Genomic DNA, 20,516 nt, shown 5'->3' on the forward strand with positions numbered 1-20,516 from the left:
GGGCACCTACCTAATCTAACATACACTGGGGGGCAGCTACCTATCTAACCTACACTGGGGGGCAGCTACCTAATCTAACATACACTGGGGGGCACCTACCTAATCTAACCTATACTGGGGGGCACCTACCTAATCTAACCTATAGTGGGGGGCACCTACCTAATATAACCTACAATGGGGGGCACCTACCTAATCTAACATACACTCCGAGGCACCTACCTAATCTAACCTACACTGGGGGGCACCTACCTAATCTAACCTATACTGGGGGGCACCTACCTAATCTAACCTACAATGGGGGGCACCTACCTAATCTAACATACACTCCGAGGCACCTACCTAATCTAACCTACACTGGGGGGCACCTACCTAATCTAACCTACACTGGGGGGCAGCTACCTAATCTAACCTACACTGGGGGGCAGCTACCTATCTAACCTACACTGGGGGGCAGCTACCTAATCTAACCTACACTGGGGGGCAGCTACCTAATCTAACCTACACTGGGGGGCAGCTACCTATCTAACCTACACTGGGGGGCACCTACCTAATCTAACCTACACTGGGGGCAGCTACCTATCTAACCTACACTGGGGGGCAGCTACCTAATGTAACCTACACTGGGGGGCAGCTACCTAATGTAACTTACACTGGGGGGCAGCTACCTATCTAACCTACACTGGGGGACAGCTACCTATCTAACCTACACTGGGGGGCAGCTACCTAATCTAACCTACACTGGGGGGCAGCTACCTATCTAACCTACACTGGGGGCAGATACCTAATCTAACCTACACTGGGGGGCAGCTACCTATCTAACCTACACTGGGGGGCAGCTACCTATCTAATCTATACTGGGGGGCACCTACCTAATCTAACCTACGCTGGGGGGGGGGCAGCTACCTATCTAACCTATACTGGGGGGCATCTTCCTAATCTAACCTACACTGGGGGGCAGCTACCTAATCTAACTTACACTGGGGGGCAGCTACCTATCTAACGTACACTGGGGGGCAGCTACCTATCTAACGTACACTGGGGGGGGGGGCAGCTACCTAATCTAACCTATACTGGGGGGCAGCTACCTATCTAACCTATACTGGGGGCACTTATCTAACCTGTATTGGGGGCACCTACCTAGCTAGCCTATACAGGTGGCCACTATACTGGCTACCTATATTGCAGGCACCTACCTAAATAACCTATACCGGGGGCACCTACCTATCTAACCTATGCTGGGGGCAACTATTCTGGCTACCTATATTAGAGGCACCCACCTAGCTAACCTGTACTGGGGCACCTACCTATCTAACTTATACCGGGGGCGCCTGCCTATCTAACCTATACTGAGGGAAACTATACTGGCTACCTATACTGGAGGCACCTATCTGGCTAACCTATAGCGGGGGCAACTATACTGGCTCACCTATGCCTGGCTCCCTATACTGGGGTACCTATTCTTGGCTACCTATACTGGTGGGACCTATACTAAGTGCAACTAGACCTGGCTAGCCTATACTGCGGGCGCCCATACCTTGCTCGGGGGGGGGGGGGGGGGGCACACTTTTTACACCTTTGCCCTGGGTGCATTTTAGCCTAGAAACTGCACTGAGTAGACACCTCCAATCCAATGCAAACAGAGGGGGATAGTAACTTATAAGCCCCACCCCTCTCATCGTCAGCTGTAGGCCTTGCCACTACAGTCACATGGTGGCCCACCTACAGAAGCAGATGAAGACCTAATCAGAGACTCTAGTAGAAGTTAGTGCTGGCATTTTTGAGGGTTCAGCTCACTAAAATAATTTTTCTAGGTGGTCACTATTGTTGGGGGTTCACGCATGCGTGTTAATGATCGCGTTTTTGTGTCAAGACTCAGGTATTTGCAGTAATTGGCTAATCCAAACTTTTGTGCGCATTCATTAGTGGTGAACATATAACCCATAATGCCCAGTATGAACTTTAACCTCCTCATTGGTAAGCCTGAGCTGTGCTCGGGATAAGCCACTGCGGAGGATTTCTCAGCCCCGGGTGTGCCGATTTGCTCGCTTTTTGCTTTGTTACACGCAGCTAGCACTTTGTTAGCTGCGTGTACAAGCCGATCGCTGCTGCTTCGCACTGATTCGCCGCTACCCGCCGCGTTAAAGGCCCCCCCTCGAGACCCCTTGCACAGCCTGGCTAATCACCACCAGGCTGCGCTAAGAGGTGGATCGGGACTCCCCCAGAAGCCATGATGTTGATGATGTCGATGACGTCATCCCGATCGTCGCCATGGCGATGGGGGGAAGCCAAACAGAAAATCTCGTTCTGAACAGGATTTCCTGTTTGCTCTCGGAAGGGGTGGGGGGATTCCGCTGCACAGCGCCTATCATGTAGCTAGCGCTAGACTAGCTACATGATTTAAAGAAAAAAAAATGTAAAAAAAGTGCTGCGCCGCCTTCCTGGCAGTTTTAATAGACCGCCAGGGAGGTTGAACCATGGTCAGCTGGTTTGAGATTGCCAATCAGAACTAAGTTAGAGTGTGCTCATGGCCATGTGTTTGTGTCAGAATATTGCCCATCTGTGAATTTGCAGCAGTGTGTTTGACAAAAAATTACTGTAACGTTCTGAGCAGGTGCTGTTGACCCTGTCACCAGTGGTTGGCGTGGGCTCTCCCAAGGCGTGGAGTCTATGTGGCTACGGGTCTTCACCAGAGCACCCCGCAAGGGTTGATGGGCCGCTACCCCTAGTGGGCAACGGACTACTTTGCTGCCTGGTAGCCACAGGTCACGACCCTCAGGATTGCCCCACTGGAGACGAAGGAGAACAGTTAACGCTGCGTTGTGGAGGAGAGATATCAAAGTACAGAATCAGCAGGCGGAAGAATGGTCAGGCAATCCGGGTTCAGGGCAGGCAGAGTTCAATCATAAACGGTAGATCAGGCAGAGGTCGAGGCAGGCGGAGTACAATCAGGAACGAGCAAACAGGCAGAAGGTCGGGGCAGGCGGCAGTCAGGCAGAAACAGGAACAGGCTAAGGTCGGCAACAAGAAGGCAATCAGGTAGTAGCTGACAGAGCACACGGTACACTGCTGGCAAGCTGTACGAACAGACAGCACTAACCTGCAGGGCAGACTGGCTTATATAGGGCTTTTTGGCGCCAATTGATGACGCTGCGCATGCGTACTAACGTCCGCATTAACCTCCTGCGCATGCGTACTTTTAGCAGGAACAACTTGCCGCGCACGCGTACAACAGTCAGCAACTATCTGCCGCGCATGCGTACATGCGGACAAATGACTGCGTACACCCGCGCAGGCGCGTTGCCCGCAGGAACCAAACCAGGAAGTGGCCAATACCCCGAACGGCGTGATGCCATGTGACAGGCAAACATGTCGGCTACGTGTGTGCGCATTTGCGCGAGACGGACCCCGGAGCCGACGAAGAGGACGGGCATACTGGACGAGATGACAGGCAGGCTGGTGAGTATGACATTGCCCCCTCCCCAGGGGCATCCTCCGGATGCCACCTGGAGCTGGCTTTGTAGGGTATTGTTTATGAAAAAGCTTAATTAACCTGGAAGCATGAACGTTAGCTGCTGGCTCCCATGAATTCTCCTCAATACCAAAGCCTCTCCATTTAATGAGATAATAAAGTACATTTCTACTCTTCTTGGAGTCTAATATTCTTTCTATTTCAAATTCTTCAGAACCATCCACCAAGATGGGGGGAGGTGGAGCAGTAGATCGACTTTTAAAAGGATCAGACACAACTGGCTTTAGACAGGAAACGTGGAAGACTGGATGTGTCTTCATGGAGTCTGGCAGTTTTAATTTGTAAGCCACAGGATTGATCTGTCTCTCAACAGGGAATGGTCCAATGAATTTAGGACCCAATTTCCTGGATGGACACCTCAATTTGAGATTGGTAGTAGAGAGCCATACCAGATCACCTGTCTGAAAGTTGGGTGCAGCAGGTCTCTTTCTATCAGCTTTCGTCTTAATTCTGAGTTGTGCTTGTTTAAGATTTTTCTGTAGCTTTTTGAAGTTTTCCGAAATACATGAAAGTCTCTGTTGAACTTCAGGTACCTGAGAATTGTATTTCAACATAGGACACATGGTAGGATGAAATGCATAGTTGGCATAGAACGGTGTTTGATTCGTAGAAGTATGAACACTATTATTATAGGCAAATTCAGCGGTTGCTAACAAAGAAGACCAATCCTCTTGGGATGCAGATGTAAAACATCTTAAATACTGTTCCAGCACTTGGTTTACTCTCTCAGTCTGCCCATTTGACTGGGGGTGATAGCCAGAGGAAAGTGACAAGGTTATCTTGAGCCTGTTGCAGAGTTCTTTCCAGAATTTTGAAGTGAATTGAACCCCCCTATCAGAGACAATATCGGAAGGAAGTCCATGGAGTCTCACAATTTGATTGAGAAAAACTTCAGCAGTAGTAGCAGCATTGGGTAGCCCCTTTAAAGGGACAAAGTGTGCCATCTTTGTAAATCGGTCAACGACCACGAAAATTGTAGTGAACTCGTTGGAAGGAGGTAGATCTGTAACAAAGTCCATTGATATCATATCCCATGGGCGGGAGGGTATGGGCAAGGAGGTAAGTAAACCCCATGGTCGACGGTGAACATGCTTGGACCGAGCACAGACGTTACATGACGATACATATTTCTTACAATCTTGGTGGAGTTCAGGCCAGAAGAAGTTACGCTGTATTAGTTCCTGTGTCTTGGCAATTCCAAAATGACCGGCCAGCAAACTATCATGACCTAACTGCAAAACAGATGTGCGAAGATCAGCAGGTACGTATACTTTATCATTCTGAAAGAACATGCCATCTTGAGGTTGCAATCGATTCGTTATGTCTTTTGGTAAGGATCTCGAGGATTGCTGTATCCGAGTAAGAAGATCAGGTTGGAGTAGTAAGAAATTTTTGGAGGACAAAATGGTATCTGGAACAGGATTAACAGGAGACTCCTCAGGGAACATTCGAGATAGTGCATCAGGTTTAACATTCTTACTACCTGGTCTGTAGGTGACATGGAAGTCAAAACGGGAGAAGAATAGGGCCCAGCGGGCTTGTCTGGGTCGTAATCGTTTGGCAGTCTTGAGATATTCCAGATTCTTGTGATCTGTAAAGACAAGAATTGAATGTTGTGCTCCTTCCAGCAAGTATCTCCATTCCTCGAAGGATGCTTTAATAGCCAGTAACTCTCGGTCTGCAATGTCATAGTTCTTTTCAGAGGGGTTCAGTTTCCGAGAAAAGAAGGCAACAGGATGTAATAAATTCTTAGGACCAAAACGTTGGGACAACACAGCCCCTACTGCCGTTTCGGAAGCATCTACTTCTAGGACGAAGGGCTGTGTAGGGTTGGCATGTTTAAGCACAGGAGCTGTGGTAAACAATTGTTTGAGTCTCTCAAAGGCGGTCTGAGCTTCAGGAGTCCATTGGAACCTTTGGTGTGCTTTGGTTAGCTGAGTAATGGGTGCCACAATGGCTGAAAAGTTCATTATAAATCTTCTATAAAAGTTTGCAAACCCAATAAAGCGTTGAACACCTTTCTTATCCGTGGGAGTTGGCCAGTCTAGAATGGCCGAAACTTTTTGTGAGTCCATCTTGATGCCTGCAGGAGAGATCTGTAGACCGAGGAACTGAATGTCTTCCCGTTCGAACTCACATTTCTCTAGTTTTGCATATAAGTTGTGCACACGGAGGCGAGCTAACACCTTTTTAACATGGACTTGATGTTCAGCCAGAGAAGAAGAAAAGATGAGAATATCGTCCAGATACACTGCCATAAACACATCTATGAAGTCACGGAAGATGTCGTTGACAAAGTGTTGGAAGGTTGCAGGAGCGTTACAAAGGCCGAAGGGCATTACTAAGTATTCATAGTGTCCATAGCGGGATCTGAAGGCAGTCTTCCATTCATCTCCATCGCGAATGCGGATGAGATTATACGCACCCCTAAGGTCGAGTTTAGTGAAGACCTTAGCAGTACGCAACTTCTGGAACAGATCGGGAACTAAGGGAAGTGGATACCGGTTTTTCACAGTCACTCGGTTTAACTCACGGTAATCCACACAGGGTCGAAGAGAACCGTCCTTCTTCTCAACGAAAAATATCCCAGCCCCGGCGGGAGAGGTAGAGGGGCGGATGAAGCCCTTTGTTAGGTTTTCCTCAATGTACTGTTTCAACACTGCTGTCTCAGGTTCGGAGAGGGGGAATACCCTTCCAAAAGGAATTTCAGCCCCTGGATGCAGCTCAATTGGACAATCATATATTCTGTGTGGAGGCAGGGCATCAGCGGCCTTCTTGTCAAAGACATCTCGGAACTCTTGGTAGAGAGGTGGGAGCAAGGCTTCTAACTCGGGTGTGAGACAGAGAAGTTGTCCAACTTGAGGGAGGCAGAACTGTTGGCAGTATTTGGATTGGAAGTTAACTTCACCTGATCTCCAATTAATTGATGGGTTGTGAGATTGTAGCCATGGAATCCCCAGGATGATAGGAAATAGCGGAGATGGAATTAGGTCAAAGGTGAGAAATTCCTGATGATCCTCAGAGGTAGTGACAAGGATGGGATAAGTCTCTTGTGTGATGGGACCTGATTCCAAAGGAGACCCATCTGCTAACTGTAGAGGGAATGGACTGGACTTCTGACGAACTGGAAGCTGAAGCTGATGGGCCAGACGATCATCAATAAAACAGGAACACGCTCCAGAGTCTATGATGGCTCTAATTCTGGTTATTCCTCCTGGCCCCTGTAACGACAGAGACAATGGAACATGAGCGGACGAGGACTGATGAGTGACAAGAACTGAAGAGGGTTCAGAGTTAAGCTTACCAGAAGGCCTTACTGGACAATTATTGCGAAAATGTCCTGGAGCGCCACAGTACATGCAGAGGTTGGCCTGGCGGCGATGCTGACGTTCCTCAGAGGATAGTGAAGTTCTGGCCAAACCCAACTGCATAGGTTCAGGAGCCTCTAGGGTATTAGATGCAGGTGGACTTGAGCTAGGTGCTGGTACAGGAGAAGAAGGAAGATTCCATGCAGTCCTGGTGTTGCCAGATCTCTCTAGCCTTCTTTCTCTTAGCCTTCTATCAATCTGGGTGGAGAGCTGTATAAGTTCTTTCAAGGTAGCAGGAATGCCCACCCGGGCCAGCTCATCTTTGAGTTGATCTGACAGTCCCAGTCGAAACTGAAATTTCAATGCAGCATCATTCCATTGAGTGTCCCCACTCGAACGGCGAAAGTCAGAAATGTACTCCTCTACAGGCCTACGACCCTGCCGAAGATTCTGAAGGGCTGACTCGGCTGAGGCGGTGCGAGCAGGGTCATCATAGAGTTCAGCAAGAGCTTCGAAGAAGGAAGTGACTGAAGATAGAGCAGCATGGTCTTGTTCTCTGAGCTGCAGGGCCCAAGCCTGCGGCTCTCCCTGGAGTAAGGAGATGATGGTGCCCACTTTAGCTTGCTCGCTGGCATAGGTTCTTGGCTGTAGGGAGAATAACAGGAGGCAGGCGCCTTTAAAGTTTCTGAATTTGCTGCGATCTCCTGTAAATCGGTCTGGAAGAGGAACTTTTGGCTCGGGTGGTGGAGCGGAAACAGTTACATTGGTTGCAGGAACTGCAGTAGCTGGGTTAGGTATGGCTTGAATCTGTGACTGTAGTTGAACGTAACTGTTCTGTATCTGTTGTACTGAAAGACTGAGCTCAGACACCATCTTGCAAAGAGCATCGATATCGGACGGACCTCCAGTAGCGTTCATGATGGCTGTCTGTTTCTGTAACGTTCTGAGCAGGTGCTGTTGACCCTGTCACCAGTGGTTGGCGTGGGCTCTCCCAAGGCGTGGAGTCTATGTGGCTACGGGTCTTCACCAGAGCACCCCGCAAGGGTTGATGGGCCGCTACCCCTAGTGGGCAACGGACTACTTTGCTGCCTGGTAGCCACAGGTCACGACCCTCAGGATTGCCCCACTGGAGACGAAGGAGAACAGTTAACGCTGCGTTGTGGAGGAGAGATATCAAAGTACAGAATCAGCAGGCGGAAGAATGGTCAGGCAATCCGGGTTCAGGGCAGGCAGAGTTCAATCATAAACGGTAGATCAGGCAGAGGTCGAGGCAGGCGGAGTACAATCAGGAACGAGCAAACAGGCAGAAGGTCGGGGCAGGCGGCAGTCAGGCAGAAACAGGAACAGGCTAAGGTCGGCAACAAGAAGGCAATCAGGTAGTAGCTGACAGAGCACACGGTACACTGCTGGCAAGCTGTACGAACAGACAGCACTAACCTGCAGGGCAGACTGGCTTATATAGGGCTTTTTGGCGCCAATTGATGACGCTGCGCATGCGTACTAACGTCCGCATTAACCTCCTGCGCATGCGTACTTTTAGCAGGAACAACTTGCCGCGCACGCGTACAACAGTCAGCAACTATCTGCCGCGCATGCGTACATGCGGACAAATGACTGCGTACACCCGCGCAGGCGCGTTGCCCGCAGGAACCAAACCAGGAAGTGGCCAATACCCCGAACGGCGTGATGCCATGTGACAGGCAAACATGTCGGCTACGTGTGTGCGCATTTGCGCGAGACGGACCCCGGAGCCGACGAAGAGGACGGGCATACTGGACGAGATGACAGGCAGGCTGGTGAGTATGACAATTACCAATATTCTACTATTGGACAGTACATTTCCAATCAGAAATCCGTATCAGTGACTGGAAATCGGAAAACGGACCTCGGAAATTAGATTTCTGCAGAAATACCGCATTACCGCAACTCGGTAATTTTAGCCCAATCACAGAACTCAGAAGCATTGGGCCAATCAGAGAATACAGAGTCAACTCGGAAGTATTTGGCCAATCAGCTAATGCAAAAAAATGACCAAAAAACAATACTCGGAAATCGGAGAACAATCAGAAATCCGCGGAATCGGTAATCAGCATTGGTGGAAATTGGAATTTCAGTACATCCCTATTCTGAAACGCCCCCCAGCACCCCAATTTTCTATCACTGCATAAATAGCCCTATTCAGCTTCCATTTTCATAGATATTTGCACTTCCACAAAGACCATTTCTGGCCAAAGGAAAGTTTGGATGTGGTACATTTCAGCTATCTGAGCCAAGAGTCTTTTGTGTCTCTTGCCTTGAGCTTATTTTGCCGTAGGTGGGCAAGTGACAGGTTTACTTTAAAACTAATGGCATGTTTAATTCCATTCCAGCAGGAGATTAGGAGCGAGCCAGGATGAATGTACGCCGCTTATTAACTGTAAAGTCTGTGAGTGCAAAGAGGAAAATGCAGTATTGATTTTTTATAAATTGCTCTTCAGTGAACAGAAGTGAGCACCGCAGCTTTCAACGCCCAACAATAGGCCAGGATGGAGGAGGGAGACGGGATCTCTCAGAGCGCGCCGGGGATGCTCTGAACACAACATCTGGAAGTGGTGATGCTGCGCGGGAACGCCTGCAGCCAGAAGGCAGCGGCACAAAGCAGAGTACATGTCAGCTACTGGCGTATAGAAATCCGGAGGTCTCTGTTATCTTTAATTCATGGGCAAAGTACGCACACTGGTTAAATAAGTCAGGAGGCGCCCATCAATCCACCTCTTACCGTTCAGACCTCTGTAAACTGAATGAAAGAAGAATGTACTATGGGTTACTGCCATCTGCACTACGATGTCTACTGTTTTGATCCAAGCAGCTATTTTTTTTCTGCAGTTGTTCCTGGTTTCTAATAGCTGTAGGAGCTGACATTTTGCCCCCTCCCATCCCGTATGCACTTATTTATTCAGGAGAAGGTGTGAATGTAATCAAGTGTGACTTTTCTAAACTCTTTGTAATACAGTGTCCTACAAAGACCCAATACAGCGTGGACTTGGTAACTATAACAGAGCTCCCTTTGCTTACTCTGCAGAAGAGATGGGTACCTATAGCCTGTGGGCACCCCAAGGGCCATTGCTATACCACTGCATAGTGGCATGGATGGATGATAGCAAGGATAGAATACTATATATGAAACGGTGGGGTAGTGCACTAGAGATGCGGCGAACTGTTCGCCCGGCGAACATCTCTGGGGCTTTTACTACTTCCGGGTCGCACTGAGCCGGAGTAGTACGCCTGCGCTGCTCGGCGGAGCGCGTCCTAGATCGTGCTCCTGTTGCCGGGCAGTCTCTGCGCATGAGCGTGACGTCGTTCATGACGTCACGCACATGCACAGAGAGTGCCCGGCAACAGGAGCGCGATCTAGGACGCGCTCCGCCGAGCAGCGCAGGCGTACTACTCCGGCTCAGTGCGACCCGGAAGTATTAAAAGCCCCAGGGATTTGGAGATGTTCGCCACATCTCTATAGTGCACTTGGAATGGAAAACTATGGAGCAGGTGGAAGGGTTTGTCTGTTAGTCAAAAGGTCCTCTTCAGCACCTGCTATAAAATAAGACATGGCTGAAGACTGTAACAGTGTAGAATCTATAAGGGTTACTAGTCAAGTAGGAGAAAAGGATGGAAATTAAATGTGGTGTGTATCATATAAACCAGTACACATAAACAACCCCTGTAGGAGACTGAAACAGCTGCACATAAAAACACCAATATTTATCATTATAAAACAATTACTCGGATCAGCTGAGCCAACCAGGAGAAATGCTCCAACCTAATTTGGTAATTTTAAATAGACCAGGTATTCTATAAAAAGTGCAGGTTCTGGAGGACTTGGAGAATAGTGACTACAAGATGGTAACTTTTGAGTTCTAAGCAAGAGGCTAATAAAAACTATGAAGGTTACACTTGTTCATGCATAAAACTCTTGCCAGGAAGAGAACAGCTTATTTTTAAGAGTAGGCGGATTGATTGTGTACCTCATCTAATCATATAATATTTTCAGCTCAGTTTTGCTTTAAATACAAACATTCCCCATGACCCATTCAATGATGGTCCATTTCCAGGATAAGCAGTTGGATAAACTCCCCCAGATTATTGTTCATTGGATGTTGGTATCACATTGTAACATGATAAGACCTTACCGGGCAGCTGTGAGGCCAGGAGCGGGATCTTGACTGGAGAGAGGGTCAGCATGTGATACGGCTGCACGCGGTGTGTAGTAAGAGCCTGTGAAGACTCCGCCTCCATGCTCAGTAATGGTGCGGGGGGCGCATGCACAGCCCCCACTATGGCAATAGACTGATTGCTGCTGAGTGGCTTTATTCCATTTTGACAAGTGCCTGTAAAAAAAAAAAAAAAAAAAAAAAAAAAAAAAAAAAGAGTAAATTGTTAGGTTAACTCAGTCATGGTTAAAATGGAGAACGTATGTGTATAATATCACCAGAAATAATTAAAGTATGTGATAATATTGAAACAGCAAAGAGTAATGATGAGCACAAATTTCACATAATCGTAATTTTGCATCGTAATTCGGAAATACGATGCAAAATTTTAATGCAAAAGTTGGTGAAAATTTATAATAAATTTTACATGTAGATGTAATCCATCCATAATTTACGCGTAATTTAGTGCCAACTGTGGCGGTTAATAGCGAAGCCCCCATACGTGCTATCATCATCAAAATTGCTGTGTATGGTAAGGGGAATACTGGAAAGAATTTAAAAAATGTTTCAAAAAGACTTTGTAGTTTTTGAGAAAAATTGATTTTAAAAATGAAAAGGAAAAAGTTTTTAAACTGTAATTTCTGAGTTTAAAAACCATTTTTCCTTGCATTTTTAAATCTATTTTCTCCGCACTGCTGGAGAGATACGTAGAGGGCGCACTTCCTTTACGCCACATTGGCTCCAACTGACGAAAGTGCGGGGACTCTGTACCGGCGCTGCAGACATCGGGGGACGGCAGCGCTGGAGCGATCCGAGTGGATGGGGCTGGAGGAAGCCTCAGGTATGTATAACTTTTTTTTACTTATACTGAGCTCTGGTACACTTTAAAGAGAGTCTGAAGTGTTTTTTGTAATCACCTTTTATTAAGCAGTCATCTTCAGCATTAAGATCCAAGCTGATTTGCCCCATCCCTGTGACATAACAAGGTATTTATGCCCCTGAAATACCGTAGCAAGATTCTGTGAATGCAGAATTTTGCTTCCTGGAAGAGGCAGAGCTGTGTGCAGTAGCTCTGCCTTTTATCCAACTAAACTCTGATGATCTCCACCTCTCTTCGCCCCTCTCAGTTATCTTTCACTGAGAGGGGCGGAGAGAGGCAGAGATCGGCAGAGATTGACTGGATAAGAGGCAGAGCTACTGCACACAGCTCTGCCTCTTCCAGGAAGCAAAATCTGCGACAAAATGCATAGAACTTTGCCTGGGTACTTCAGGGGGATAAATACCTTAGTTGTAATTACATATAGGTGTAATTGCAAAAATGTACGTGTAATTTTGCTTAATCGTAATTAGCCAATTATGATCATCACTAGCAAAGAGTTTGGACTTACAATTATGGAGTGCACAGTTAATTATTTATTAATCATCAAAATGTATGAGCAATACTATAAAAAAGTCTGATGCAACATTAACAATCAAGCCAATGTACTAAAAATTAAAATATGAGACTCATTCCCATGTTACTTATGGTTTATTTATTATCCGTACTACATATAGAAATTGTTTATGGCTGGAAATTTGGGAGCCAACAATATCTGTGTGAGGGATATGGGGTGCCTAAGGGTTCCTATAGCGGTGCCCAAATTTCCTGCTTCCACTTCTGAAAATGTATACGATACTGTAACACATTACAACAAAACACTGCATATTTTGTACATGTAGACAACTTTATTTTTATGTATAAAATGGTGTAATTGAATTTGTTTGTTAGCAGGGGACTGTCTTTATATATTTTACTTACTTATACACATTTACAAGCTACCAGAAATGGATTACGATGAAATGGTGCCCTAGCTTGGCAAGATAGCAGCTTTTGCCCACCTGACTTTTTAAGTAGGATTGGGTGGTGGCTAGCACCTACTAGGCCCCTAAGAGACATATCAAGAGGGGTACAGGCATGGCTCATGCCATGGGCGCCATGCCTGCTCCTGTGCTGTGCCCCCAATGCCTTCCCCTGTGCTACGCCACCATGCCTGCCCCCATGCCTCCCCAGATCAGATTAATTCTGTTATCTGTGGAATATTGCTACTTAACTTATGTATGTAGGGCGCACTTGGCTTAGTGTTAGAAAAGAGGACAGAGAGGGATTAAGAGATATTTCCAAAAAAGTAACTTTAGCAATATCCCGAGACAAAAAGCACAAGCAACCATAACACATGTACATGAGAAATTAATCTGTTTTTAGAGGGGGAAGGGGTTATGACCGGGGGTGGGGGGGTGCAGTTTCAGTGTTTTCCATGGGCTCTATATTACCCAGGTATGCCCCTGAGGCCCCTAGATCATCTCCAGGCCCTAGGCAACTGCCTAGGTTAGCCTTGTGGACGATCCGGCTCTGCAAGCTACAGAAGATAAGTATGAATCTGTGCTTTCTGGTTCATGGGCAGAAAAGCGCTTACAATTCACCCTGATAAAGAGTTATGAAGTGCTTTGGGTTCATTGCTATACGTCTATTTTCTGGTCGTTTTTAGCGTTGGCGGGATCGCCGGGCTGGCAGCGAGCATATGGATTTTCTGCAGATAAGTCTCTGTGATTTGTTTCAGAACATAACAGAGGCATTAGCATTGTAAACAGCGCGGTAATGTATGTCTGTGTAGCATATGCACCGCTATACGAGCTGCCGTCGTAGTCAGCATGACCCTAGCGGTTCCCGGGAAGCCTGCGTTATGTACGGCGCAGCAGGAAATCACCGCCACAAATCTAACGCAGAGTACTAGCCGTATAATGTAGGTCAATGGCGGCTCAGCCGTTCCAGGTGAAATTACTGCTCTCTCTCTAATTTGGCAGGCTGGAGGGAGCGCAAGCGAAGCGCTTCAGACATAATAGTTACAGAGCTTATTTAAAATTCTGTTCTCTCCATTCTCTGCTGCCACCTCAGTCCTCATTTCTCTCACTTCCTGAAGTTTATAAATTGTATTTTTACTTTTTTTTAAGTGATAGCATAGTGATTCCAGAGCTGGGTTAGGAGCAAACAAGGGTCCTAGGCAGGGTAATGTTTTAAGCCCTCAACCAGAAGTGTAAAATGTTTACAACAATAGGCAAGGCAAAAGGAGGGGGTGAAGGTGGTGGTGTGGAGTGGTGGGAGGGGCAGAAAGAGGGAACACCCAAGATAAATGACAAAGAGAGGAAGGGAAAGGGAGAAACAAAACAAAACAAAACACATCAGAACAGAGAGAGAGAGAAGTGTAAAAAGAGGGGAGGGGGAGACAGAGAGATTGGGGGAGAAAGCGCATGGATGGGGGGGGGGGGGGAGAGGAAGAGAGATGAGGAGGGGGAAGAAAGAGGCGGGGGGGGGGGAGAAAGAGAGGAGGCAGAAGAAGAGAGATGAGGAGGGGGAGACAGTGAGAGGAGGAGGAGAAAGAGAGAGAAAGGGGATGAATGGGAGAAAGAGAGAGGAGGCAGAGAGAGGAGGTGGAGGAAGAGAGAAAAGTGTAAATAGGAGAGGAGGGGGAGAAAGAGAGGACAATAAAGAGAGTGGATGGGGAGAACGAGAGAGGAGGCTGTGAAAGAGAGAGAGAGGGGGGGGGGAAGCGAGAGCAGGTGAAAGAAGTGAGAGGAGTGTGAGAAAGCGAGTGAAGGGGTAGAGCAAGAGAGGAGGGGGAAAAAGAGAGAGGAGGGGGAGAAAGAGAGAGGAGAGGGAGAAAGAGAGAGGAGAGGGAGAAAGAGAGAGGAGGGAGAGAAAGAGAGAGGAGGGAGAGAAAGAGAGAGGGGAGGGAGAAAGAGAGAGGAGAGGGAGAAAGAGAGAGGAGGGAGAGAAAGAGATAGGAGAGGGAGAAAGAGGGAGGGGAGGGAGAAAGAGAGAGGAGAGGGAGAAAGAGAGAGGAGAGGGAGAAAGAGAGAGGAGGGAGAGAAAGAGATAGGAGAGGGAGAAAGAGAGAGGGGAGGGAGAAAGAGAGAGAAGAGGAAGAAAGAAAGAGGAGAGGGAGAAAGAGAGAGCAGTGTAAAAAAGAGAGAAAGAAAGGGAGGAAGAGAGGATGCAGAGGAAGCGAGAGGATGTGGAGTTTTTCAAATCGATTTGCTCAAAAACTGTAAGGTCTTTTTTCTTTTTTTTGTTTGTTCACATTATCCCCCCCCCCCCCCCCCCACCACATACCTAGTAAATTCTGTGATGATAGCATGTGTAGGGTCTTTGCCATTAACCGTCAGCGGCATTCATTGCAATGTAAATTGTGTGTAATTTCACATAATTACAAATAATTCCAAAATTAGGGATCATAGTTATGAATTTATCGGAAACTTCACGTTATGATTTTTTATCACAAATGAGCTTTCAATGTGAAATTACAATGATATTCAATGTGAAATTACAATTACGCTAAATTGAAGCTCAACACTAGACCCTAGTCAGAGCCCCCTGCAACACAAGACCCTCTGTTTGCACCTGTTCATAGTGATGATTGTAATTTACTATCTACGATTATGCAAAATTTCACATAAAATTTCTCAATAGCAGCCACACATAATTACCGCTTGAATATTTAATTGATTTTACATTATCTTTTAGTAATTAGGCTTAATTATGCATCATTTTGCATAATTGCACTTAATTTTGCTTAATTTTGTGCCATTAGCGGTTAATTGCAAATACATGCTATCCTCACTAAAATAGCGACCTATCTTAAAAGAAATGGGAACAAGTAAAAAAATAAATAAATAAAAAGACTTTGAATTTTTAAAAGCAATTTTCTTAAAAGCTACAAAGGATAAAATTACATTTTGCACTTGCCGTTTTTGAGAAAAATCAGTTTTAAGAAAATCAATTTTAAGAACAAAAATCAAACAAGGGGGAGGAGCATGAATATGTTTCTTCTCCAGTTATTTTCCATTGCCAACTGCAGGAAGTAGATACAGGAGCCAGCCAGCCAGGTACTTTACATCTACTGTATGTATTGAAAGAAGTACTGACAAATCATTGCATCGCTAATTAATGCATAGTTACTATTATTAATATTATTTATTGTATTTATAAAGCGCCAACATATTACGCAGCGCTGGACATTAATTTAGGTTACAGACAATATTTAGGGGTCGCATACAGCAATATGACAATACAGGAATACAAGAAAACCAGATCACACAGCACAGTATGAGTACAAGGTAATGCTTGGTCAGTCTTTGGATGGGAGCATGGAGATTAGGCAAGTTAGGTTCACTCAGATGCATAGCATGGGTTTACAGTAATGGAGGTGCATGATCAGGTAGGACACAAAAGGAGGAGGACCCTGCCCAAAGGCTAACAATCTAGAGGGAGAGGTAAGGACACGAGAGGTAGGGGACCAGAGTTCAGCTGTGGGTTTAGAGCAATTGTGAGGGGTGGTAGGCCAGAGTGAAAAGGTGAGTTTTGAGGGCCTTCTAGAAGGTGTTGAAGGAGAGGGCCAGTGGTGCTCACCGCCAGGTCGTGATCACGCTTACGCGTAGATTCACGACCATTTTGACGCATTTCGCCTCGGACACGCTAAGCCGTGAATAGATTTTCAACCACGAAAATCTACTTCGGCTTCGCGTGAATGCGGACAGAAATCCGCATTCACGCTCGTGAAACCCGGTGCTGAAGTCGTGGTTTGCGGAAATGCGTCAAACTATGCGGAAGTGACACATTGCAGGCCAATCAGAGTGCCCCAGCCAGGCCCTAGCAACCAATCACAGGAGGGGAGCTATGCCCTCCCCTCCTGAATATAAAGCGGCGGCCATGATGGAAAAGCTCTGTCCTTGCTAGACTGTGGTGCTGAGAGGATTATCTCCAGGCCATTGTTGTTTGAGCAAGTGCATTTATTGTGTTAAAAACAAAGCGTTTTTTTTGCTAACACTGCTCTTATACTGTACACAGTTAGCTAGTCAGTGAGTGATTGCTGTAGTTAGTTGTAGTCAGTGTAGTGTAGTGGGAGTGTGGGAGTCTAGTGATTATTTAACTGTGTGTAGTGCAGGCAGGTTCAGTGCTGCAGTGTAGTCAGTGTAGTGGGAGTGGGGATTATCTGTGTGTAGTGCAGGCAGGCAGGTTAGTGCAGCTGCAGTGTTCACTTGCATATTCCAGTAACAGTTATACACTTGTACTATTTGCAGGCAGCCAGTCACACCGCCGGCGCCGCCACTCTCTGCCAGCGCTGTTCATTCATTCTGTCAGTGACCTTGTGCCGTGCCCAGTGCCCACTGCTCGCTCGCTGGCATATGAGCATCTCATTACACAGTGTGACATCCTTGTGTGCCCACTGCATCCTTCAGTGACCTTGTACTGTGCCCACTGCATCCTTCAGTGACCTAGTTGTATATCCAGTGCCCACTGCTGTGCCCACTGCATCCTTCAGTGACCTTGTACTGTGCCCACTGCATCCTTCAGTGACCTAGTTGTATATCCAGTGCCCACTGCTGTGCCCACTGCATCCTTCAGTGACCTTGTACTGTGCCCACTGCATCCTTCAGTGACCTAGTTGTATATCCAGTGCCCACTGCTGTGCCCACTGCATCCTTCAGTGACCTTGTACTGTGCCCACTGCATCCTTCAGTGACCTAGTTGTATATCCAGTGCCCACTGCTGTGCCCACTGCATCCTTCAGTGACCTTGTACTGTGCCCTCCTGACTCACTCGCTTCCACCAATGTACTCTGTCTGCGTTCACACTGCCCGGGTCACCGGGTGCATTTAATTTTTTGGCCAGCACTATGACGCTGTGCTGCTACTACTACTACCAGTATGTTGCCGTGGTCCTTCTGTGCTGCTGAACTGACCGCCCGCATAGTCCTTCTCCTGACTCAGTCGCTACCACCACTGCACTCTGCGTTCACACTGCCCGTGTCCACTGACAACTCTGCTGCGATGTCATTGCTAATTGCTGCAAAAAAAAAAAAAAAAAAAATTACAAAAACCTCTCTGGGGCCTTTTTGGCGTCAGCCACTCATCCTCCTCCAGCGGTACCTTCGCCGCCAAGTGCCATTGGAACTCGCCTTCACCTCTTTGACTGCTTAATGCATATATCCCTTTTTAAAACCACTTATTACCAATTAATAGCCCCATTTAAAGTGTTGATTTCACTTTAAAATCCATTTTCTCTAGAAAAAAAAAAATTTTGGGAATTTTTTATGTTGAAGTTATGTTGCCCCTTATCACCTCGATAATCCATGCAATTTGGGGGATTGTAGCATGTATGGGGGCTTTGTTATTAACGTTAAAAGAAAATCCGCCTCCGGGCGGGAATCCACGCGTGATTACGCCATTCACGGCAGAAAATCCGCGTGGTTGCGTGGACGCGGACGAAAATCCGCATGCGGCGGGGCCGAATGCGGATTTTTTTTTGCAACCACGCGGATTGCCGAATTCCTGGATGAGGCACATCCGAGCATCCCTGGAGAGGGCTGCCCTAATGGGTAAAGGTAGGGAGTTCCATAGTGTTGGAGCAGCTCTTGAGAAGTCCTGGAGGCGTGCATGGGACTGGGTGATGCGGGGGATGGTCAGGCAAAGTTCATTGGAGGAGCGGAGTGAAACTCTGAGTAAGATCAGAAATGTAGGTTGGACAGGATTTGTGGAAGGATTTGTAGGTCAGACACAGTATCTTGAATCTGATTCTGGACTGGATAGGAAGCCAGTGGAGGGATTCACGGAGGGGAGCCGCCCTGGTGGAGCGATGGGAGCAGTGGATAATTCTTAGTTACTATCACATACCCTAAAAAAAAATAGGTTAAAGCAAGGTTTTAAAGAGACATTGAAGCAAAAAAATATATGGTATAATGATTTGTATGTGTAGTATAGTTAAGAAATAAAACATTAGTAGCAGAGATATGAGTCGAATATTGTTTCCAATACAGAAAGAGTTAAGAAACTCTAGTTGTTATCTATGCAAAAGAGTCATTGAGCTCCATGACTTTCAAAGTCGCAGAGAGCTCTGTCTTCTGAAGCTTATTATCTCAACTGTCAGTCATTGTATTTTCTTTTTTTCTCCAGAGGACAGGTCAATAGTTCACTGGCCTACTCTGTAAAATAATTTAGAATGCTGCTTCCTGTGTAAACTGCAAATATAAGAGAATGATGCAATGGTATAAAAAAAACACTATATAACCGGGAAAATAAAAATATGAGAATATTTTATTTGCTACTAATGTTTTAGTAATTATCCGTACTACACAACCAATTCATTATATCATTTTTTTTTCTGCTTCAGTGTCTCTTTAAATTCATTGCGTACAATATTACCCAAGTTTGTCTTTGCTATCATCATTCTTGCCTGTTTGGTGACCTTTTATCCCGCTCCCTGCATGTCATCTTTCTTTCCAGCAGGTCTCTTTATGCTCCATCCCTTCCATTTTCTCTTTCAATGTCTGTAACCTTTAGCGTTCTCGCCCGCACCCCGGAGTCCATCACTTTCCTGCAGCCGCTTACTGGAGACAAACTGCTGTACAGCGGCATGCAGGCCACACAAGCCTCCTCATTTCACAGTGCTGCTGCCAGCCAGATACACCTACAGAGCTGTGTGCATGGCACATTACTGAGCAGCAGCAGTTAGAATCAGCTGTGCTCTGCAGATAGAGGGGACTTGATGGGAGTAACTCCATGGATCCACAATGTGTGGGTGGCTGTGTGCTGTAATACAGGAGTCCAGAAATCAAGCTGTGACTACTGAGGCCGCGGGTTCAAGTACACGTCTCCCTATAACAAACCTCTTCTGTTTATTCTGAGCTGACATCTTTCCTCTCTATATTCTCTCCCCCCCTCCCCTTGGTCTCCTGGAAGTAGTAGAATATTGGTCAAATGACTAATATTCTAATATCAGACAATGGGTAATACCAGGGGTGTTTCTAGCCACTTTGTCACTCCAGGCAAGAAAACCTGTGGCGCCCCCCCCCCCCCCCCTCCACACTCAAATCTCAGGGCCAGCCAGGGGAGAGTGGGGCATATAATATCAAGAGGGGGCACGCCACTCACTATGAGGCAGTGGCATACCTAGGGTATTTGGCACCCGGTGCTGATTATCCACAGTCACCCCCCCCCCCAATAATTGGGGCTTCGTTGCGCAAAAAATGTGTGTGGTCATAGACCAAAATGTGGGTGTGGTCACGGGTGGAGACAAGTTTACATGAACTTAGCAATGGTGGGACATTAGATTAGGACAGTGGTGGCGAAAAGTCACTTATCAATCGCAAAGTGCCAACAGCAATTTAAACTAAATACAAACATTTTAACTCATACATGAACATTATGGAAAATCCAAGTTGAAAATAAACTGTGAAGATAAACAATTTCATCCATCCTACTCCTGAAAAATGTATTTTTTTTAGAACCCCCCAGTTTTATTTTCTGTTTTAAAAAGCTAAAAAAAAGTAGGTTTAATGCTATTGTCTCATATGATGATGATTCTGCTTTTCCCATAGTCTCGCAGTTAGCAATCATGAGGCCCCCAACAAGACAAATTCAGCAATCTTGAGGCCCTCAACAAATCATGAGGCCCCCAAC

General features: G+C 46.5%; 1 protein-coding gene and 1 long non-coding RNA gene across 2 annotated transcripts in view; one reads left to right on the top strand and one right to left on the bottom strand.

The window, feature by feature from the left end:
* Positions 1-20,516, bottom strand: part of TCERG1L (transcription elongation regulator 1 like) — a 301,739-nt gene that overhangs the window by 203,276 nt on the left and 77,947 nt on the right. The window contains exon 4 of the mRNA XM_068255411.1: positions 11,004-11,201. Within this exon, the coding sequence (XP_068111512.1) occupies positions 11,004-11,201 (198 nt within the window). The remainder of the gene's footprint in view (positions 1-11,003; positions 11,202-20,516) is intronic.
* The window catches only part of LOC137534074 (uncharacterized), a 94,490-nt gene that overhangs the window by 26,813 nt on the left and 47,161 nt on the right, over positions 1-20,516 (top strand). The window lies entirely within an intron of this gene.

The sequence above is a fragment of the Hyperolius riggenbachi genome, chromosome 10, assembly GCF_040937935.1.
Source record: "Hyperolius riggenbachi isolate aHypRig1 chromosome 10, aHypRig1.pri, whole genome shotgun sequence".
NCBI lineage: Eukaryota > Metazoa > Chordata > Amphibia > Anura > Hyperoliidae > Hyperolius > Hyperolius riggenbachi.